This window comes from Vulpes vulpes, chromosome 15, assembly GCF_048418805.1.
Source record: "Vulpes vulpes isolate BD-2025 chromosome 15, VulVul3, whole genome shotgun sequence".
Taxonomy (NCBI): Eukaryota; Metazoa; Chordata; class Mammalia; order Carnivora; family Canidae; genus Vulpes; species Vulpes vulpes.
In genome coordinates, this window is record NC_132794.1 from 102,059,498 (window position 1) to 102,083,333 (window position 23,836).

The following is a 23,836-nucleotide window of genomic DNA, read 5'->3' on the forward strand; positions in this document are numbered from 1 at the left end:
CCATATGGAACATGTGTTTTTGTTTTTCCCTCCAGGACCAGAAATGAAAGATAGTTAATTCTGTTACAATAGAAATTGAAGTACAAATAAACTGAGAAGCAGAGTAGCCCCATTGCTGACCAACAGGAGATCTAAGAAACATAGGGTGCCAGGAGTTGCCTCATACCCCATGCATGAGATGGGCTTAGGGGAAAGAAGCTACTAGGTGGAGTCCCAACTTTTGAGAGTCTCCTTCCTACTTTGTTGTTTCTCTCTCTTTCTGTTGTGAGCTACATTGCCACCCCTTCCCTACCTGATCCCGTTGTTCTAATGCCACCCAAGAGGCAACTTGCTCCATCTTTCTTCAATCTCACCAGTACTTCCTCCCTAGGAGTCCCTTTTTATTCTCTCTCCTCCTTATGCCCCTCTCATTCCAGGCTTTTGCAAATATCCTAAGTTCCCTTACTCCTTTGTCTATCTGTGGTATCTCTCTGGCAAAAACAAAACAAAACAAAAAATATTAGCCTGAAATAAACCTCACTTCTCAGCTCTCCCATTCTGCTCCTGAACAGCTGAATACCAATAGAAAAAAAAAAACCCCACATCAGTCAGGCAGAAATCTTGCTAAATTCAAGGGCACCAATTTCAAGAGACTCTTAACACTTTCAGCATCAAAAAATACTTGTAGAGTGGGGAAATACATGAGGAAGAAACTCTGGAGATTCTGAAATGAATGCGCTGCATGCAGATAGAGGAGCAAGCAAAGAGACAAAACAAATAGATCAGTGCAGAAGAGACAAAATGAGAAGAGTACATTGGAAGCAAAAAGAAGAGAGAATTTCAACAAGGCTTGACTACTATTGCCTCTTGTGAGCAAAATTCTCATTTTTAAAAAAGATTTTATTTATTTATTTGAGAGAGAGAGTCAGAGCACATGCACACAAGCAGGGGGAGCGGCAGTGGGAGGGGTGAAGCAGGTTCCCCACAGGGTAAGGAGCCCAGTGTGGTGGCTTGATCCCAGGACTCTAGGATCATGACCAGAGCCAAAGGCAGATGCTTAACCAACTGAGCCAACCAGGCACCCCCAAAACTCTTATTTTTAAGAGTTGTTGGGTGGCTGTAGAGGAGAGCCTGCCTTGTGCCACCTGTTGATAACAACTCTGTTATGGATGAAGAAGCAGATCATCTGGAGGCCCTTGGTATGTGCAAGTGTGTTGGAGAAGTCGGGCTTTTGTTTCCTCATCTGGAATCCTCCCTACTTTCCCCAGGAGGGACACACTGAGAGGGTATGGATGGGTGGGAAGCAAAGGAATTGTTTCAACAGCAATGAATGTATGAGGTCAAGGCAGGGCTGACACTGTTCTCAATAAGGAGCATTGTGACTATGAACAAAGGCTAGTGGGATTTTTCTTCATTTGTTTGCTTTCATTTCTTCATGCTAGACAGCTGGAATGCCAGGGGCAGTTCTGTGCCAAGCCACAAAAAGGATGAAAGCCCAGGACTTCCCCTAGGACAACAGCTTCCATTTTAGCTTAAGGCAAGCATAAAATCTGCCCTAAGGTAGTAGTTTAGGAACTTCCTGTTGGTTCACATTTCAAACAGATTGTATTTAATTTTCACCTTACCACTCAGAGCTCAGAGTGAACAGGGGTAAGGTCAGGAGACCCAGAGACGGAGTACTGTGCTGAGAACTGAATCAGTGACCACCTGGCTTCCAGTAAGTACTGCTTGCTTTGAATGTCTTAGGTTCTCAAGGCTGTGCTAATCTGAAATTTTATTTGAGCAAAATTGCTGTTTTGGGTTCTTGGTTCATAACTGTAAAGTCAGAAGGAAATCGGATCTTTTGGTATCACACTCATCAAACCCCAAATGACATTAAAATAAACAGGTTATAGGCAATGATAGTGGGTACATTCTCCTGAGTGAGATCAAAGAGATAAATCTGAAAGGCTTTTTTGTTTGCAGGCAAAAACAAGAAATGCAAGTAGAACTGTGAAAAGGTTTAATTCTTCTTTCTTAAATAGAAGGAAAAGCAAAGCGGTTCAGACGACAACTCTCAGAATTCCGTCTCAGCTTCTTTTTAATTATGTGGTCAAAGGCAAATTGCTTAGTATCTCTGATAACCGTTGTCTCATCTGTAAAATGGGTATTATACCATTGAAAAAGTAATGTCAGTTTTATAGTATTCTATGTAAAAATATATGTGAAATCTATATATTTTATAAATAAAAATAAATATGAAATTAAATGAGATTTCATATATCATGTATAATTTTGCTTATGTAACATAAGCTTCTGCTTATTTTGCTTATATAAGCAAAATTTATATAATAGGTTTCCTATATAATGGATTTCACATTTATATACATGTACTGGACTCATTATGTAGAATATGAAATTAATATATATAATATGAAATATATATTATGTAGGAAACACAGCTTTATTTACATGGACAAATGAATCTTGAACAATACGGGGGTTAGGGGTGATGACCTCCCATGCAGTTGAATATCCACATATAACTTTTGACTCCCCCCAGAACTAACCACAAACAGCTTACTATTAACCGGAAGCCTTCCCCGTAACAGAGTCAGTTAACACATATTTTTGCATGTTAACACATATTCTGTGTGTTATATATAGTGTATATATATATATATATATATATATATATATATATATATATATAGTATAAAGGGCCCTTTGCCCCCTCCCGTTTTTCTGGCACTGCCCTGGCACTGGCCTGCTTGATGCTTCCTTCTATTTTGAGAGTCTTACTAATTTAAGGTAAAAATTGATCACCAGCACATCCCAGATGTCACAGATCTCCCCTGCCCTGAGGCCCTTTACCCTGTGGTATCCCCCTTCTCACAGGACCCCACAGGGGTCAAAGGATTGCTGGCACAGCTGCCCAGGAAGGAGCTCTGCCTCTTGGAGTCAATCTCACCCCAGAGCCTGGCAGACACCTGAGGTAGTCTGAGAACAGGGATATGCCTTGGTCCTTGCTCTTTAGTTTCCCTCTGGAGAAAGCAAGGTCCTGGCATGGAGAAGGGCTTATCTCAGGCTTCCTTTTGGCTAGTAATGCTTTCTCAGCTGCATTGGGTCCACGGCCTCTTGCCCTCTGGCCTGTTCTTGTCTCTCCTCCTTGGTGCTGTTTCTGGCAGGGACTTTGTTGTCAGAGTCACTTATGGAGCAGGAGCAGAGAAAGTCCAGGGAACACGGCTCCTTCTGTCACACTTAAGCAACACCTCGACAGAACTGCCATGTGAACGCAAGTTGCTTGGATGTGTCCTCGTTACTGTGGCTACTCTCAGCTTTGGGAGCAGAAAGGAAAGCAGGAGGCTGATAACCCAGTACAGCAACATTCACAGGCACCATCCTAATGCTGCATGATCATGTCACTCATCAGTGAATCACATTGTTGTTTAAGGACTAACTGGTGTTTAACTCTTCCTTTTGACAGATGAGAACAGACAGCCATAATGGAACCCAAACCTCAGAAGAGTCCAGGTATCCAGGGGGGTATACTCTCCGAAGTAAAAAACTTTATTGAAAATAACCAACAATTCTCACCAAGCTAATCAGGGTACAGAAGACAGTTTAGTGAGGCTAATGGGCAGCATTTCTGGGACAATGATTCTGGGTATGGAGAGTGGCAGGAGCTGTCGGATTTGGTTAATTATTTTGTAAGAGCTCACCTATGTAGAAATTTGACATTTTCTGATTTTCATTAACCAAATGTTCCATCTGTTGCTTGGAGATGGTACTAAAACCCAGAAAAGACTGAAGAGTATTTCATAATTTAGTAAGAAATTCTCACTTGGAAAAATTGCCTATGTTGTTATCATAGAGGTAGCTCGAGCTATATTATTCAAAGGTCCTTGTTCATGTTCATATAGTTCATTGCAGGTGGGTAGTTAGGAAAGCTGAGTTTAGGATGAAATAATTTAGAAATCAAATTATCCAATTCAATTGAAAATTAAGTATTTTGGGGATGCCTCGGTGGCTCAACGGTTGAGCATCTGCCTTCGGCTCAGGGCGTGATCCTGGAGTCCCATATAGGGCTCCTTGCATGGAGCCTGCTTTTCCTGTCTCTGCCTCTCTCTCTCTCTCTCTCTCTCTCTGCTTCTCTCTGTGTCTCTCATGAATAAGTAGATAAAATCTTTTTTAAAAAAGTATTTTTGAATGTCTATTCAAAGCATCTATTATTAGTAAGGCCACTGTGCTTCATATTGCAGTAGATATACAGATTAAGTAATAGGGTCATTGCTCTCAGTGAGTTTATAGATTTTGTTGGGAAGTTAAGATCAACACATGTGAGTAGCTGTATTGAGAAGCTAAGATAAGCACAAATAACCAAGTTATGACAGGAATCATGAAATAAGTGTGAAATTTTATGGGAATCTGAGGAAGAGCTTGTAAGTAGTTGTGGGAATCCAGAGAGGCTTTATGAGAAGGCATTTAAACTAGACTCTGAAAGATGCATAGGATTTTAAAAAGAGATTGGAAAAGGGCACAACTGAGCAGAAAAGGGATGGCATGAACAAAAGCAATGCGTGGGTTAGAGACAGGATGTGTCAGAGGACAATGAGTATAGAAAGTAGAACGGGGAAGTGTAGAGGATGAGGCTGTGGCACTATCCTGTGCCAGACCTTGACCTCATATGGCCAGGAATCCTTGAAGCCTTTTGAGCAAGAGAAAGGTGTCATTAGATTTGCATTTTAGGTTGGTCATACTTTTTGAAATAGTTTTTTTGTGGTGAAAATGATATACAATAAACCACATATTTAAAATGTATAATTTGTGGGGATCCCTGCGTGGCTCAGCGGTTTAGCGCCTGCCTTTGGTCCAGGGTGTGGTCCTGGAGTCCCGGGATCGAGTCCCACATCGGGCTTCCTGCATGGAGCCTGCTTCTCCCTCTGCCTGTGTCTCTGCCTCTCTCTCTGTGTGTGTCTATCATGAATAAATAGATTTTAAAAATCTTTAAAAAAATAAATAAAAATAAAATGTATACTTTGATAAGTTTTGATATATGTATATGCCTGGGCAACCAGCACCACAATCAAAAAATGGGCAAATGTATCACTCTCAAAAGTTTTGTGTTACTGATTTACAATTTGATTCCATTATGTTCTGAAAATATACTTGGTAAACCTTCAGTGCTTTCAAATTTATCGAGACGGGTTTTATGGCCCAGAATATGACCTATCTTGGTAAATGTTGCATATGCCCTTGAGAAAGGTGTGCATTCTGCTGTTGTTGAGTGTTCTAGAAATATCAATCAGGCCAAGTTTGTTGACAGTGTTGTTCAAGTCCACTATATCTTTATGATTTTCTGCCTATTTTTCTATCAGTTATGAAGAGAGGGATATTGAAATCCCTGACTGTTATTGTGGATTTGTCTATTTCTCTGTGCAGTTCTATCAGTTTTTGCTTCATGTATGCTGAAGCTCTTTTATTAGGTACATAAATCTGTAGCATTTTTATGTCCTCTTGATTAATTGACCCCTTTATCATTATAAAAAGATCTTGGTCCCTGGTAATATGTTTTTTGCTTTGAAATCCATCTCAGTTCCCCTTTCCTATGTTGGAGCCTGGAAACTCTCTCAGGGGAACAGTAGGGCCCACCTTGATTGCTTCCTGTCTTTTAGGGATCAGTGACTTGAAATGTCCATGCTCAGTGTCTTGAAAACCACTATTTTATATATTCTGTTTTGTAAACCTAGTCCCTGTTATTCTCTCTTTGCCCCAAGTGCTAGATCAGTCATATTTGTCATTTAGTCTCAGGGGTACGTCAAGGACGGATTTGAAGATGTCAAGACTGGAATTGGGAGGTCAAACTGGACCACCACTGAAACACGGTGGAAAACATATAGAGGTTTCAAGTTCATGTGAATTGAAACATACTAAAAATGTTTGAAGGTCTTGAAGGAAGTGCTGGTAGGAATAGAGAAATAGGGATGGATCCTGAAGTATTCAGGAAGTGAAAATAGGCATGATTTAGTAATAGGCCATAAGGCTGATGGAAGGCTAAGAGTTAAGGTGATTCCTTAGCATAAGTTCTGGAGAAAACAATGCCATTGTCATGGTCAACAAATACCATCAGGGTTCTTGTGCCCTGGAATTGGTAGTCAGTATGAATACTGGGGACACCCTGGAAGTGCCCAGCCAAGGCAACATCTTCACAGATATTTACTTTATTTAAGATTCTGCTAATTGTAGTGGCGCCTGGGTGGCTCAGTCAGTTAAGCTTCTGACTCTTGATTTCAGCTCAGGTCATGATCTTAGGATTATGAGATCGAGCTCCACATCTGGCTCCATGCTAGGTGTGGACCCTGCTTGAGATTCTCTCTCCCTCTTCCAATGGCCCTCCCCATCTTAAAAAAAAAAAAGATTCTGTTAATTGTATACAATGTTATTAGACACACATTTTCATAAAATATCTACATCTGTTGAACCCTCTAAATTTAATACCACCAAAGAGCCTCTATGTTATAGGCAGATGAGAGACTGGTTTATTCAGCATATGATAAAAGCTAAAATTTCCTCTCTTATTCATAAGAGCTATTCTTCAGCGAGCCCTAGTGGGTGCCAGGCCCAGTCCTGAGAGGTTTCCATGCATTAACTCCCTCAGTCCTCACCACAAATCTCTAAGGTCAGTGCTACTGTCTCCATTTTACAGATGAAGAAACAGGGAGATTTAGTGATCCGAGCTGTTCTATAAATACTTGTTCAGTAAATAAATCTGTGATTTATGTCCAAGGCCAAACAATGATTTTTAAAGAGGAGCTAGTTGCAATATTGTTGCCTTCTGTTCTTCTTTTCTTTTTCCGTGTGTGTGTGTGTGTGTGTGTGTGTGTGTGTGTGTGTAGGGATGAGGAGTGAGGAGAACCTAGAGTAGTTCCGGAGCAAGGAGAAGGAGGCAAAGTGAGGACAGCTGCCTAAGAATTACTAGATTCTAGGGGCACCTGGCTGTCTCAGTTGGAAGTCACCTGGCATGTGATTCTTGATACCAGGGTCATGAGTGTGAGCCCCACACTGGATGTAGAAATTACTTAAATAAATAAACTTAAAAACATGTTAAGAAGGGGACACCTGGGTGCCTCAGTGGTTACGCATCTGCCTTTGGCTCAGGTCATGATCCCAGGGTCCTGGGATCCAGCTCCATATCGGGCTCCCTGCTCAGCCAGGCGTCCGCTTCTCCCTATGCCCCTCCCCCTGCCCATGCTCCCTCAATCTCTCTCAAATAAAGTCTTAAAAAAACTATTCTAAAAAAAATGTTAAAAAAAAAGAATTACTAGATAGACTATAGTACAATGTGCCCATTAGCTGTGCTCCCTAATCCTTATTCTGTTTTCACTTTTAAAAAAGCTCTAACTCTTTAGTAAAGGCTGTCTTTTACAAAACCACGGACAAACTACAACTATAGCCTGGATGCGAAAGCAAAACCAAGCTGGGTTTTTTTTTTTTTTTTTCAAATAAATTTTATCTTAACAACATTGTGTTTTTCTAATTAATGAAAGGAGTGCATATGTCTTGAAGACATTTTTGAAAATACAGGGAAAAAAACTATAAATTTCAATACTTACTGAGAAGCTATTAACATTTTGGAGACCTTCTGATTTAATCACTCTGCCACCTGATTTTCAGGAGCAGGTGGTTTTGCTTTTGTTTGCTAAGCCAAGGCAAAGCAGAATTAGCCTGCTCCTCTGGCTGGCTCTTCAACAAGGATAGAGACAAACCTTTGCTCACATCTAGAAAGCCAGCAACGGTGCCCCCAGAACTCAGAGCTAGACATTAAAGAGCTGCTACATGTCATCTGAAGCAAGGTCCTGGATGTGGATGGATAAGAACACTGTTGGTCATTTGGTTTTCTGTTTTCATGGCCTATCCTATTATAGATGTCCTTTTTCATAACTGAATAATTTGAAGACCTTTCCAGAGGTAAATAGTGTTTTCCAATTGAAGCAGTTCTTTTCCACAATTTACAGGGAACAAACTGAGTCTGTTCACTTTCTTTTATTAGGCAAACGATTTACATTTTATTATGAAAATGAAGTCTGCAAACAAGATTACTTTATTAAATCACCACCTCCTCAGCTTTTCTTCTCCGCTGTAAGTATTCACCATGATTTAACAGGCCTCCCACCAGGCTTATGAACATTTTTTAAATCCTTTCTCTTCCTCTGAGATTTAACTAAGATGCAAAATGGTTTCATTTTTCAGTCTTCTTGGAAAAAGCGGTTTTTCATTCTTTCAAAGAGTGGGGAAAGGAGTCTTCGTCTTTCCTATTACAAAAACCAACATCACCGAGGATCCATTGAAATTGACCGGTGTGTATCCAATCGGGAAAACCGTTTATAACCGTAAATACTAAAAGGTACATGCAAGTTGAAATCTAAATCAATGACTGGAAAAAACAAAGGCTTCACACTTACAATATTTGTTGCTGAAAAGAAGCTAAAATGAACGTTTTGAGTAAAACATAGCTAAATACCTATTTTGTATTGTATACTGTAGTTCATAAGTTATTAATTAGCAATAATCGCGCCTCGGATAAACCTCATTGGCTACGATACTGCCACTGCGCAAAGCTTCATAAGTTATTAATTAATAAGCATCTAGTTACAAAAAGTTTCAATTCACTTAATTTATGGATGAGAGCAGATAAAATCATCATTTCATAAAGCCAAGATGGATTTTTCAAAAAGCATTTAGTTTGGCTTTTTTGTCCTCTCTTTCAGAAATTATGTACAAAAAGAAAATTAGGAAACATGATACTTTGTAGAACAAAGAATCTACATGAAGAAAGAATTTCTGAATTAAGTTTGAGGATGAACAAAATGTTTTCAATCAGTGACAAACCAGATCTAAACTTTTTATCTAAAATTATCAGACAACCTCCAAAATGTCGATTAAGCAGATCTAAATTTTGTTCAGTTTGAAACCTAATATAAAACATTAGTTCTCACGTTTAAATGTTTAATACTCTATGTCTATATCTGACAGAAATTCCAGTGTAGAAGTTGGCATAAGTAGCCATGAAAAAATGCAATCTGTACATAAAATGTTTAAATGCTGCTCTGATGAGGTGATGTCCATCAGAACCACCAACAGGGAATATTTCCTCATTGGCCATGACAGGTAAGTGGTAAGATAGCACAGAATATTTCCCATGTGCACAATAAAAAAAGACAGACAAATAAAACATTTTTTAAAGATTTTTATTTATTTATTCATAAGAGACACAGAGAGAGGCAGAGACACAGGCAGAGTTGGAGAAGCAGGCTCCCCACTGAGCAGGGAGCCCGATGTGGGACTCAATCCCAGGACTCTGGGATCATGCCCTGAGCCAAAGGCAGACGCTTAACCACTGAGTCACCCAGGCGTCCTGACAAATAAAACATTTTAAACCAATAAACAATAAACATACTTTGAACAGAAGCCCAGAGCCACATACTGTTCAACACCATCTTGACAGTCTTCATTATTTGTCAAAATACCTTGAAAAGTCACAGTATTCATTTCCTAGGGCAGCCATAACACCACAACTGGGTATCTTAGAACAACAGAAATAAGGGGGTTCGGGGGACAGGGCACATGATGTCATTAGCACTGGGTATTTTTTTTTAAGATTTTATTTATTCATGATAGACATAGAGAGAGAGAGAGAGAGAGAGAGAGAGAGGCAGTGACACAGACAGAGGGAGAAATAGGCTCCATGCCGGGAGCCTGACGTGAGACTCGATCCCGGGTCTCCAGGATCACACTCCGGGCCAAAGGCAGGCACCAAACCAAGCCGCCCAGGGATCCCCAGCACTGGGTATTATATAAGACCGGTGAATCACTGACCTCTACCTCTGAAACCAATAATACATTCTATGGTAAGTAATTGAATTTATTTTTAATTTAATTTATTTATTCATGAGAGACACACAGAGAGAGGCAGAGACACAGGCAGAGGGAGAAGCAAGCTCCTCGTAGGGAGCCCGACGTAGGACTTAATCCCAGGACCTGGGGATCACAGCCTGAGCCAAAGGCACACACTCAACCACTGAGCCATCCAGGTGCCCCTTAAGTAATTGAACTTAAAAAATAAATTGAAACAAATTTAAAAACAACAATAGAGATGCGTTGTGTCTCTGTTCTGGAGGCTAGGCATCTGACAGCAGGGTGTCACAAGGCCACACTCCCTCTGAAGCTCTGGGGAAGGTCTGTTCCAGGTCTCTCTCCTAACTTCTGGTAGTTCCAGGGCTTGTGGCAGAACCGTAAAGTTCACACAGCCTTCTCCCTGTGTGTGTGTCTCTGCATCCAAACTTTTTATACGGATGCTTGTCATACTGGATTAGGAGGTCAGTATGGCCTTGTCTGAGCTAATTACATCTACAATAACCCAGGCCGATTTCCAAATCAGGTCACATACTCAGGTACTGGGGGTTGGGGCTTCAATATCCAAACTTTGAGGGGACACAATTCAACCCATAACCCTACCACCATCACCCCAGATGCATCTCATGTAAAAGAACCCAATACACAGGGGCACTTGGGCGGCTCAGTCGGTGAAGCATCCAACTCTTGATTTCAGCTCAGGTCATGATCTCAGGGTCCTGGGATCAAGCTCCCTGCTCAGCAGGGAGTCTGCTTGTCTCCCTCCCCCACCCCCTACCGCCCTGCTCTCTACCTCTCCCTCTCTTAAAAAAGCAAATAAATCTTAAAAAAAGAAAAAGAAACCCAACCCAATACACAGATTATCTGCCCACGCTCCCTGTGTTCAGGAGGGGCAATGCTCATCCCTGAAGGGGTCTTTAGTTTTTAAGAGGGGATGTCCTGGTGCTAGCAAAGGTGCCTTAAATGGATCCGTTATAGATGATCAGCTGCTTGGCAGAGAGGCTAAGGTCAGGGGAGGAAGCTGTCAGAGGAGGCAGCGCAAGCTAACACCAAAGTGCGAAGAACCTTGATCTGTTGCTGATGAAGCTCAAGGCAGAAAGCTCTCTTTTTACATTGTCATGAAAAGTCAATAGAAAAGAAGATGTGATTTATATAAATTCATTCCAACACCTTCTTCATAAACACATGGTTCCCCAAAGGGAGGCACACCTGGATAGCTACACAAAAGTGGCGCTGACAGGTTAAGGGGCCCGCTTAAGAACACAAAGGAAATCAGTGTCAAAGCCCAGAGCTCCAAACCCTATGATTATTACTGTTATTTTCCAGTGTTCTTCCCATTTCCCTGAGCTTTCCTCACAGAGGTGGCGTGAAGATTAATTCTAGTGTGCAAATGTGGAGGTGGTGAGGAGCCAGTGGGTCCTTTAAGCTACTTTGGAAAAAAAAAAAAATCTTTATTTCCCTGGTACTTGCTCCCACGGCCTGTTCCAACCTTAATAAAAGAGCCCTTCTCCGGTTCAAAAGGAGCACAGGTGCTATTGTTGCCACACGCCAGCTGAGAATTTATTCCTATCAACAGGGAGAAGATTAAAGACTGGGTCTCCTTCGTGTCTTCGTTCTGCTGGGATGTGGAAGCAGCACGCCAGGATACAGAGGTGACTCTACATCACTAATGAAATAACAGTGAACACCACCCCTTTCACGGGGACACAATGGCAGCTTTTTCTTTTCCTCCTTAGCAACTGGCCTCAACACAAGGGATAAATAAGTGAGAGAATGTACAGCCTTGTTATTTTTATGATTAAGAGTAGGGGAAAAAATACTTTTGTCGTTTTGCAAGAGACCTAAAAATACAGACATTCCCAATCTTCATTACTGGGGTTGGAGGAGCGAAAGGTAACTGTGGCATTTTTTCAAGAGTGGCCGAAACTATAGTACTTGCCATGATTGTCATGCAAGGTGCATAACGGCTGCCTTTTGAATCCACTGGTAGACATGCCTTGGCTTCCCTCTCCCTTGGCCTCTGCTTTCATCATAAGCATTGAACAACTTAGAAAACGTGCCAATTCAAATGATTAGAGCCAAGGGGCGGTGTGCAGAGGGACATAGGCTTAAAAAGACAGGTAGAGGGAAACTCAGGGCGTCTGCAGGCCCGGCTGAGAGTCCTCAAGGGTTTGGAAATAGGAGAGAGGCATGATCACGTCATGTCTTAGTGAGTTCCAGAAGGCTGGCTGGGGGGTATAAATGTTAGTGGTTAACGACTGGAGGCAGGAAGCCCCTCAACAAGGCTGTTGTTGAATTCCAGGTGAGAGATCGATCATGCCCTGACTGCAATATTCCTTTTCCATAAGCAGGAGAAATTCTCATCGGGTGATAAAAGGCCCTCTTCAGACCCCAGCCCTCTCTTTGATCTCTCCAGCACATTAGAGGCTGTCACCAGAGGCTGTCAGACACCAAGAAACAGTCTTCCGGATGTGGTAATCAGACTTGTGTCTACCAATCAGGACGCTTTGCCTGGGGGTCAGCTCATGCTTCAAAATTCTTACGATGTATCGGACACCTTCCTCTGAGTCCAAAGCACCAAAGAATGATGTTTAGCTCTAGTGTTGATCTTATGTTCAGTCTGTTTCTTATACGGTGAATGAGCCTTCCTGCATGCCCTGCCTACCTCGAAATGTATTCATTCATTCTAGGTGCTTCTTGCATGCATCTGGGCATGTGGGGTGGAGAACTTTCCAGCTAACCCAAAGCCTACCTGGCAACCTTGGTTTCACTTTACCGCAGAGGGCACAGATTACTTCTATAAAGAGATTCCTGAAACATCACTTGTTTTCTGCCACACAACCTATACTTCTGGGGTAACATCAAGGTTCTTTTTTCTTTTTTTAAATATTTTATTTATTTATTCATGGAAGACAGAGGGAGAGAGGCAGAGACACAGGCAGAGGGAGAAGCAGGCTCCCTACAAGGAGCCTGACATGGGACTCGAAACTGGGTCTCCAGGATCACCTCCTGGGCTGAAGGTGGTGCTAAACCGCTGAGCCACCTGGGCTGCCCAACATCAAGGTTCTTATTAATTTCCTTCATTTACCCAGATTGATCTTGTTTTTCTCTCTGACTTCATCTTCTAATGAAATCCATTTGAGGGGGGGAAAAAAGGACATCTGGCCCTTGAAGATGACTTGTGATGATACTCTGCTCTCTCAGATTTGTAATCTTTCCAAGTTTGGATAAATGGGCCGAGTAGTTGTTTGGTTGTTTTTTTTTTTCTTCTGCTATGGATACCATCTTGTCCTTTCGAGATGTAACCACTGACTTTCCCTCCTCCCTGGGCCCCCAGCACATCTTAATATGGCATAACCTCCTATTTTATCTAGTTGGGAGCTCTCCAACTATTTTAAAAGCTTTCTGCAGCAGATCAAATTCACCAGGCCAAACACCTCATTTGGTATTTGTAGGAAATGGGTTGCAAAAGAGAACTCTTTTCAGTAAATTATGTCTTGTTTTTCACTCATGATATCCCTTCTGCCTAGAGATAAGATGGCTGGTCGTCTTGCCCTTTTTTCACGCTCTGTCTTCGAACTCAGTGCTTTTTCAACCAGTCCCAGTTAAGATTATCGTCTGCCTTGTTGGGGTTTGTTGTTGAAATTAGGTGGGAACCCTTCTTCCTCCCTAGTTCAGCCTGGTCTAGCCTCATGATCTTGGCTCTAGAAAAATGGACACAGTTGAAAGTATTATGTTTTTAAAATCACTTTCCTTCAAGGACTTCTTAGAGCACATTCAAGATCTTGTCAAACCCCCCTGCTCTAAGGCATTGTTCTTAGAAGAATCAAGTTGTACTTATAACAATTTCCCTGGCATGCAAAGCAGCTGCTTTAGTAGTGTATTTTGTAGCTACTGTGGAGGGGAGGCAGTAACTAGTTGAACCTACATTACCTTGAAGACTATAATTCATACTATCACATGATCAACAACTAGCAAATTGCATTGCTATGGAAACAATAGAAGTATGTGAGCAGAACACAAAAGGGGAATATTGAGCAGGAAGAGGAAAGGTGTGGTGCCTTGGCCACGGGCTAATTACCTTCTCAGATGGCACTGAGTGAGAACTAAGCAGGTGGGGGTGGGGGCCTCTGTTCCGGAGCTTCCTGCCTTAGAACACTGCCCCCTACTCCCACCAGAAAGAACCACTTGTTCTGAGTTTCAGATCCCAAGGGTACAGAAAAGCCTGAATGATGGGCTAAATTTTTAAATCATCAAGGTGACCCAGACTCAAGAGGCAAGTTCAAGTTGTGTGGGCTTCTGCATGTAACCTTGGAAGATTCTCTGATTTTCCCAACACAATTAATCTATTCCGGCTTTTCCAGAGAGCATGTGGTTTAATTCTGTCCCCTGCAAAAAAGCAAAGAAAGAGAAAAAAAGAAAGGAAAGAAGGAAGAAAAAAGAAAAGAATTAATTCTGTCTCCATCTCCTCATTCAGCATCTAATGGGAAAAAAATCTCCAGGACTCAGACAAGCTCATTTACCACAGGACTTCTTGTCAGGAACTACTGAAGATACAGAAGAAGAGAGTCATTATATCAGTCCTCAAAGTATTCTTTCAGAGGTAACCCCTTCCCTCCATTAATCCTTCATTCCTTGCACAAATATTTGCTGGGCCCCTGCTGTGTGCTGTTCCTGAGGCGGCGCTAGGCTGGGTTCAGTGGTACAGAGCAATGAGTCAGGCCCAGGTGACGTGCTCACAGTGTTGACGCTTGAACAGGAGCCAGCCACCATACGAGACAGAAAGGGCCCCGCACTGAACAGAGATGCTTGTAATATGTGTGCAGGGCATGAGGGAAGGAGGGCAGGCGAGGTGATTTCCAGACAGAAGGCCAGCGGAAACAAAGCTGAAAACCATTGAAAAAATACTCCCCCCAAAATTAAGTACAAAACGATGCAGTAGAAGTTCAGAGAAGAAGGAGATTGGCAATGGCTGAGGTGGTCAGAGGGGGCTGTGGGGCCTCACAAGGCCAGAGGAGAGGGGGCACTCCAGGTGAAGCCAGTAGCATGAAAGCTGGCTCTGGAAGCCCACCATTCACAGGGGAGCAGCGGGAAGACTGGCTTGACTGAAATGGATTTTTCCAGTTATGGGTTAATGATTGATCTGTTGGGCAGGCAGTTAAAAGCCCTCAGGGTTTTTGAGCAATCATTCCCCCCCCCCCCCCCCCCCCCCCCCCGCAATGACCTAGCTATGAGGGGCTAGTTGAGAGCCTCCTGGGGCCAATATTTGCTAGGACCTTTACAGCTCCTTGAAGCAACTTGGCTAGCCTGTGAGCAGAATAGCCTGAGGCCAGCTCTGTGTTTGTGGGAGCCTCTGACCCAGCCAGGTGACATGATTCTATAGTAGCACTGGTTGGGAAAAAGAGTTTATATCATGAAGTGCCTAGTGATGAAATGGAAAACTAAATAGTAACGTAGTCTGATAAAACACCGTATTGGAAGCATTGGGGGAAACCAGGAGGAGAAAACAGACTTTGCGTTGGAGAACCTCTACCAATTCAGTCTCCAAGAATGAGCACCACTGTTCATCCAATGGTGGATGTACTTACTATTTCAGGGCCCAGCACCATCATGGAAGGGGTAAAAAGGTATCGATTATTGGTAGATTTGCATCCTTACACCTGTTCCTCTTGTCTCTAGTTGGATTCTTTTATTGCTTCCAGTGATTCTGGTGAATCTCCTGAACCTGGTAGTCCAGACCAGTTCTCTGAGAGAACTGAGCATCATTACATGTCAATGAAATCCTGGTAGGTAAAATTACCATGTTCTTTTTTTTCCCTAATGATTCTTTTTTAAAAAATTATTTTATTTATTTATTTATTTATTTATTTATTTATTTATTTATTTATTTAAGAGAGAGAGAGAGAGAGAGAGTTCTAGCAAGGGGGAAAGGCAGAGGGAGAAGCAGACTCCCCACTGAGCAGGGAGACCAACTCAGGGCTTGATCGCAGGACCCTGGGATCGTGACCTGATCCAAAGACAGCTGCTGAACTGACTGAGCTACCCAGGCACCCCTAAAATTGCCATCTTATTAAAATTGATTTTAGCTAATGCACTTTTATAGAACAATTACTGTTGATATATTAATATAAAGAAGCATTACCATAGACCAAGTTCAACACATTATTCCATAATTCCAACACAAAAAGAAGTGAGAATGCTTTCTCCACCCACTGAGAGCCATTTAGTGACCTCCTCAGGCCATATTCTGTCCCCCTGGGAACTTATTTTCTATTCTGAATTTATGTTTCACGCTCTCACTTCTGCCTTCAATGCCCTCCCACCGTAAAGGGTTATTTTGCCTCCATATCCATTTCAGAAGGGAAGTTTGTTGAATTTGATTCTGTGATTCTGAGGGTTGGGCACATACTTGAAGACCTTGTTAGTTTTCTTTTCTTAAGATTTTATTTATTCATAAGAGACGCACACACAGAAAGAGAGACAGAGGCAGAGACACAGGCAGAGGGAGAAGCAGGCTCCACACAGGGAGCCTGACGTGGGGGAATCCCTGGGTGGCGCAGCGGTTTGGCGCCTGCCTTTGGCCCAGGGCACGATCCTGGAGACCCGGGATCGAATCCCACTTCGGGTTCCCGGCGCATGGAGCCTGCTTCTCCCTCCTCCTGTGTCTCTGCCTCTCTCTCTCTCTCTCTCTCTCTCTCTCTCTCTCTCTGTGACTATCATAAAAAAAAAAAAAAAAAAAAAAGGAGCCTGACGTGGGACTTGATCCCAGATCTCCAGGATCAGGCCCTGGGCTGAAGGCGGTGTTAAACTGCTGAGCCACCCGGGCTGCCCACTTGTTAGTTTTCACATGACTCCTAATTACCGAAATCTGATTCACACACCATAGGAAGTTGAAAACAGACATGCTGAAGGAGGGTTATTGTATTAACTTCTTATACACTAGTTTTTTCAGAGAGACATCCCATGAGTCTGCTGATAACAAAGAGGAATCCCAGGCCCTTCCAGAGATCCAGAATGAGAGCCTTCACTTGCAAGAACAGGGCTCACAAAAGGACTCTTGCCTTCCACCTGCCAATATGGAAGCACAAACCACAAATGACAGAAAGGAGTTGGCATCACTTACTGTTGTGCAATTATCTATACTAATCAAGTAAAGTTCTAATTTCTAAAACTTTCTGGGCCCTTAGAGCAAGGCAGCCTTCCTTTTTTTTTTTTTTTTTACTCAGAGTTGGAATTTTAAAGTAGTTCCTAAAAATCTCCAAGTCAGCCAATATTTTGACCAGCTTCCCTTTCTCTCTGATGTGGTGTCCAAGGACAGTGAGTAACGGAGCTGGAACAAAGTGGTCCCCTGGGCTGTGGGTAGCATTTCAAATAGTTCTAAAAGTTCTCCCCTGGCTGGTCTTTGAGGCCCTGGAACTTTGGATCACACCGAACTAGGTAGCATGTCACCCAATGTCTACCATTAAAATTATGGGCACATAAATGCATGAGGTTTGGATATAGAATAGGAGGGGGACATGTAGGTTTTAAGTGATGCCAAGATGAGATTGTTCTCCATTTTAACTCTTTCAAGGGTCGCCTTCTATGGAATCATTTCTATGGAGAAATGAGCAGATGGATGTGATATATAATCAACTTAGTCCATTTCTAAAAAAAACAAAAAACAAAAAAACAAAAAACTTAGTCCATTTCTTACACCACTGTCTGCCATCCACTACCACATTCCAAGAGGGGTGGGAGGGCATTAATGAGTAACAAATTCATAGTCTCCAAATTTAGGGGACAATCTTAAACTGGAAAATACCAACTTAGGTGTAGGAGGCCAAAGTATACTCAGAAAGTACAGTTTAGAGCCAGAGACAGTTTCCTGATGTGCCTTTCACATTTTATCTCATAGTAACATCCCTGATGAAGACCAAGTGGAGAAACTAAATGTGTTCCTTTCTCCTTCTGACATCATCAATTATCTCACTCTCACAGAAGCTGCAGGACGGATATGGTAGGTTGGAGATCTGAGGAGTTGGAAGATAGGGAGATGACAATTATATCTTGAAACTCTGTATGTGGCAAAACAGAGAGCTTGGACTGTGGTGTTGCTGTGATCACCAGAGGTCTTTGGTTGAGGGAGAAATAAGGGTGTTGCTGTTGGAGCTGGGAAGTGGGTTGCAGATAGGAGGACCCACAAGTACAGTCAGCAGCAAGTGTCTGATTCTTTGAAAGTAAGGAAAAGCAGAAAGGAATAGGTATGGCCCAAGGAAATTATTCCCAATCAATGAGCAGTGATTATCTGATAAATGAATGACGTTAATGAAGTCAACAAGGATATAAGGTCTAAAAGAAAAGGGTGGACCAAGGTCAAAGACTTCCAGATACCAGTTGGTCAAGGACAGATACGAAAGAGAGAATTTTCTTAAAATCAGCACCGTTTACGTAATTGTACATCATTTTTTAAACTTTGCAATTTATTTTGGTGGAAGATTGCATTTTTACAAGGCAAGAAATCCCTTTAATGTAAAGGGATGACAAGTTATATAAGAGGGCAGGAAACACCGTCTTCAACTTTTCCAAATTCCCTATACTCTCAGAGGCTCAATTAATACTTGACTGAGACTATAGACTTCTCTGTACCTGAGCTTGCCCATTCATGAGTTCCTTTATTGTTCATTAGATAGTCATTGTATAATCATCATGTGCTCACTCTCAATAAATACTTATTAAACACCTTCTGTTTACTTGGAATTACATAGCTATAAAAAATTTTTTTGAAGGTAGCACTAGATTTCTGGGGTCTCATAGCCTGGCAAAAAAGACAGTCACATAAACAAGCAAATATAAAATGCATGTTATTGAAATATACAATAAGTGGGTGTTCCCACCATGCAATAGAAGTCCAGGGGAAGGGGAGAGTAATGAGAGAAAGTGGAGGTGGGAGTTTGTCGGCCTCAGATAGGGTGCAACATGGCTGAAGAAGCTGATGATGATAATGAGGGAACCCCAATCTGCGTCGTGTGAGCACAGTCTCACACTTGCATTGAATGCTGTGTCCCATTGCAGTGTGGCTCAGTGGCAAGGTCCCCCACGCCTGGGATGTATATTTTCTCATGGCGACCACCTCTTGGCCGTGAATGATCTGAAGCCCCAGAGCCTGGACGAGGCCTCCTTATTTCTCAGCCGGTCTGTCAAGAAGGAGGTGAGTCTTGCTGACCAGCCCCGGCTGGGAATAAGATCAAAGTCTTGGGTGGAATCTGAACAGTATACATAAATACATGTAAGTCACACAATGTTATTTTAGAAACTTTTCAAAATTCTTTCACATATAGTAGTATCTGGAGAGGGCCCCCAGGTAGGAGACTAACCATCAGGATCCAAGACCTCAGACACAGCATGAAGATGGCAGAAGGAACTTGCAAGGGAATCACATTGGCTCAGGGTTTGTGTTTCTTCTCCTCTAGCCAATTTGTGCCTTGGCTTTCTCTTCTGCAAAATTGGGAGTAAGGATAATACTCTTTGGAGAATTAAGTGTGATAATATCTGTCACATGCTTACAAATGGGACTGGCACCCACTAGGTGCTCCATAGCATTACTGCTTTTACTTCTCCAACTATTGGCTGGAGAATGTTGGCCAGGGTCACCTTTTTTACTCTTTAGACACCTCATCTGAGAAATGGGCCTCACCGTACCTCCCTCACAGTTATTGTAAGAATTAAACAAAATGTGTGAGTACGTATTAATGATGTATGTTTTCAAAGGCCTAGCCATGACTCTGCCTATGAGTAGGGTCTCCATGGGGCAGATTCCTTCCCTGGCCTATGTTTATTTCTAACATGCCACATGACCTTAGGAAAATCACTTTCTCCTCTGGGCTTTGGCTTTTTTTTTTTCTACAGTAAGATGGTTTTCTTTTCTTTAATTTTTAAGATTTTATTTATTTATTTTACAGAGAGGGCTTGCACACAAGCAAGGGGAGGGGCAAAGGAAAAGGCACAGACTCCCTGCTGAGCTGGGAGCACAATGTGGGGCTGGATCCCAGGACCATGGGCTCAGGACCTGAACTGAGGCAGATGCTTAACCAACTGAGCCACCTGGGCGCCTGATAGTTGGTTTTCAAACCGTGTTTCCCGGGCTTGTAAGAGAACAAGGAGTTGAGGAAGAGATGAGGAAGGGGAAAATATGAAAGACTTCAATGAAAACAATCTATATTTATCATTTATCTGTTTTCTATGTTGGCTCTGTTAGCTCTCCTTGAAGAAATGTTTCCTTTGCTTAAAATTCCTAAAAACCACTCTGTTAGGTCTCTCAAATTTCTTCCAGCTCTGAGAGTTTATGAATTTATAGGTGTTATCTCTTCTGCATTATACAATAATCTCATTGGTTAAACAAATGGTGTTATCCATATTACCTAAATGGGAAAAGCCAGCAAGGATGAATGAATTTCTAAGGAATATAACTAGTTAGTGGCAAAGCAAGGACTCACTCCTTCATCCATTCACTTATTCACCATTTATTGAATATCTCCTGTATGCTGGATCCTGGGCTAAGTCCTAGAGCAAGATAAGTGGCTTCAGCTGAAGTTTGAGGAGCTCACACCTTATGAATCAAACAGGCATGTTAGGGATCCCTGGGTGGCGCAGCGGTTTGGCGCCTGCCTTTGGCCCAGGGCGCGATCCTGGAGACCCGGGATCGAATCCCACATCAGGCTCCCGGTGCATGGAGCCTGCTTCTCCCTCCGCCTGTGTCTCTGCCTCTCTCTCTCTCTGTGACTATCATAAATAAATAAAAAATTAAAAAAAAAACAAACAAAAAAAACAAAAAAACAAAAAAAAAACAAACAGGCATGTTATGTGCTGGTTACTATACAGTGTGTGCCCTAAGATGTGAACAGAGGGCCACAGCACCAGAAAGAAAAAAAGGAGTGAATCTATTTGAGGAAGGCCAGAAAAGTGTCTTGGAGAAGGGTAGTGTCTGTCTTGGGTTTTGAAGACCAAGTAGGAGTTTGGAAAAGAACTAGGTTTCATGGGCTCAGTCCAACAATCAGGTGACTATAAAAATTTTCCTCTGCCAGAAACTCACACTGGGGCCAAGGGTTCAATAGAATCTTCTGAAAGTTACCAAACTACTCCCACCCAAAGATCCGGCCATCAGCTCTGAAGTCAAAACATGAATTTTTGCCTGGGAGCAAATCCAGGAACTCCACCTGGGCATCACTGACTGCTGTTTATCAAGACTGCCTTTCTAGACTGTGGAGTCACTTGCATGGGAGGAAATGACAGTCTTTCTCCTGTGCTGATTCCACCTACCCCTTTCTACTGGATCACAATCAGATGCTATGGAGAAAGATGGGGTGTTTGCCAACATGGTTATCTGGCAGGTCAAAAACTTCTACTTTCCCACTCTACCATTACTGACTATTGTTTATATTAAAATGGATATCCAGTTCTTTTTAAAAATCCAAATAGCTGATTGAAAAGAAGGTTGGAAGAAGGGAATTGTGGAACCAAAGGAGGGGCAGCCAAGGGCCCCTGTTGTTTTAGAGCATTTGTACCAATCAGATCTACTTTCCCTCCTGTTGGGCTACAGTTGAGAGGCAAGGAGTTTGGCTTGGGGATGGAATAGGGACACCGAGAGGAGGCCATGTGAGGTTTTAAAAGGAGGAGGAGAAGGGGTTTGTATTTAAAAAAAAAAAAAAGGTGGAGGGGCATCTGGGTGGCTCAGTGGTTGAACATCTCCCTTTGGCTCAGGGTGTGATCCTGGCTGGGGTCCTGGGATCGAGTCCCACATCAAGCTCCCCTCAGGGGGCCAGCTTCTCCCTCTGCCTATGTCTCTGCCTTTCTCTGTCTCTCATGAATAAATAAATAAAATCTCAAAAAAAAAAAAAAAAGGAGGAAATGCTAGATTACAAGAGACACATCAAACCTCAATTTTCCCCCAATCTTTTCAGGGGCTGGTTTTGTATGGTTTCATCTGTATTTTCTATTTCAAGAGGCTTTTGTTTCCTGGTGCAACTGGGCCCATCAGGCATCATCGGTGCTTTCTGGAATCTACCAAAAAGACTCAGGCCAGTGACCACCCAGGGAATAATCTTTCACCTGAATATACAGCTCATCCTGGCTTCCTCTGACCTAGATATTGTGGTTCATCATAGGATTTTTCTTCAAAGCCAGCTTCAAAGGGTGTTAATGAGGACAGCCTGAGAACAAACAATCCTATGGATAATCTTTAGTCATTTGATTTCCTTCTTATTTGTATTTTAGAAAATAAAACTCACCATTGGCCGGATCCCAAATTCAGAGAAATTCCATGCTGTACCCTGCATGTGCCCCTTAAAATACGAACCCTTAAAACTGGTTAAGTCTGGACTGGAGAGGACACTGAAGAGGACTCCAGCCATTAAAAAGAATCAGCATAAAGGAACTGGAGAGTAGCATGCTAGGACCCACCACAGAGGAGCAAGGATGGGCCCTGGACTCTGCAGAGGCTCCACCTCACACCTCTGTGTGAGATGAGGCGAGTCAGCACACCTCTCTGATTTTCTGCATCCGTATCTAATAGCGGGAATAACTCACCTCTCTGGCTGTTGCATCGGGGATGTTGAGAGAGCCAAGGGGGAGAATGACTATGGAACACAGAGGAAATGTAAGGCCTTTTTATCTCAGACTTTGTCCCACACACCACAGAGATTGGGTAAGTCCCTCATCTAAAATGCATTGTGTGTTCTCTGAAGTTGTGGTCCACACAATCCCTTCTTTGTTAGGGAACATAGAGTTGGAAGTGATCATTCCAGGAAGACAAGATTCCCAAGAGAAGCGATACCGTATCAGCCCTCCCAAACACTTCCCACTACTTGTCATGCCCATGGTGCAAAATGCTGAGTGGCCTCTTGGACTCAGTAATTATCTTGTTTTCTTAAAGGCCCAGTAACTATTCTAGAAGTCAAAGCAGTAGGTCATCTGCAGCAAAGATCTGTTTTCTCTATGAGTAATTAAGGCAACGACTTAGCGCTTCTACATTTGAAAGGTCTTAACCTATTGATTAATTAATTAATTGATCCTATGAGGCCAAAAACATCAAATCTTTTCTCATATGCAGAAAAACAAAGGTAGAGAGTGAAAGGACTAATCAAATATGGGGAAGCTGGAGCATAAGGAAGCTTCAGAAAATATATCTTACCATGTTGTCATTTTGTGCAGGAAGACGTCAAGGCTCCAAATGTTTAATAAAACAAGCAAAACAGAAACAGATTCATTAATACAGAGAACAAAGTGGTGGTTGCCAGAGAGGAGGGGATCGGGGCACGGGCAAAGAAAGAGAAGGAGATTAAATGGTACAAACTTCCAGTTACAAAATAAGTACATCTCAGGGATGAAAAATACAGCTTGGGGAATAAAGTCAATAATACTTCAGTAACATTGTATGGTGACTGCGCTTACCGTGTTGAGCAGAGCATGACGTATGGAATTGCTGGATCACTCTGTTGTGCCGTAGTATGTCAAAAAATAACAGTAATAATAATAAGATATTTCTTCTGTGGTTCCCAATTTCATAGCTATTTAGTGGCAGAACCAAGAATTTAAAACCAGCTCTGAAAAACAGATGTCTTGATCCTCACTTTGTATTTGGACTTAGGTTTGAAAAGACCTTCAGCAGATAGAAGTCACATTCAAATAAAGATCTGTTATCCAGATTGTCTAAAGATTCTTACCTACTGTTTCTTTTTTTAAGCTAGACTGAAGAATCTGGTTTTTCCTTTGTTTTATTAAAATGTAATTGACATATAGCATTGTATCAGGTCAAGATGCACAACCATAATGATCTGATGTGGGCATATTCACCTACTGTTTCTGCTTCCAGAAATTTGTCCTACTGTGTGAGTAATGTGTACTCACACAACACATCGGATTTTTTGTTTTTTTCACGTTCACTGGAGCATTGTTTGTAATAAAAAAAAAATTATTCCGGATTGCTGAA

The 23,836-nt window shown here is 42.2% G+C and overlaps 1 protein-coding gene and 1 pseudogene across 2 annotated transcripts; one reads left to right on the forward strand and one right to left on the reverse strand.

Moving 5' to 3' along the window:
• Positions 1–1,596: 1,596 nt before the first annotated feature.
• Positions 1,597–23,836, forward strand: PLEKHS1 (pleckstrin homology domain containing S1). 2 transcript variants are annotated; one of them, XM_025993734.2, is made up of 13 exons: positions 1,597–1,696; positions 3,446–3,492; positions 8,009–8,097; positions 8,209–8,315; positions 8,992–9,126; positions 11,447–11,522; positions 12,219–12,344; positions 14,348–14,473; positions 15,550–15,656; positions 16,814–17,020; positions 17,768–17,869; positions 18,925–19,060; positions 22,123–23,836. In XM_025993734.2, the coding sequence occupies exons 2-13, from the start codon at positions 3,465–3,467 to the stop codon at positions 22,291–22,293; spliced, it is 1,410 nt and encodes a 469-aa protein (XP_025849519.1). In that variant the 5' UTR covers positions 1,597–1,696; positions 3,446–3,464; the 3' UTR covers positions 22,294–23,836. The 2 variants fall into 2 exon arrangements, with proteins under 2 accessions (XP_025849519.1, XP_025849527.1); XM_025993742.2 differs by having other exon boundaries at positions 12,222–12,344.
• Positions 8,455–8,578, reverse strand: LOC112918248 (U4 spliceosomal RNA; annotated as a pseudogene).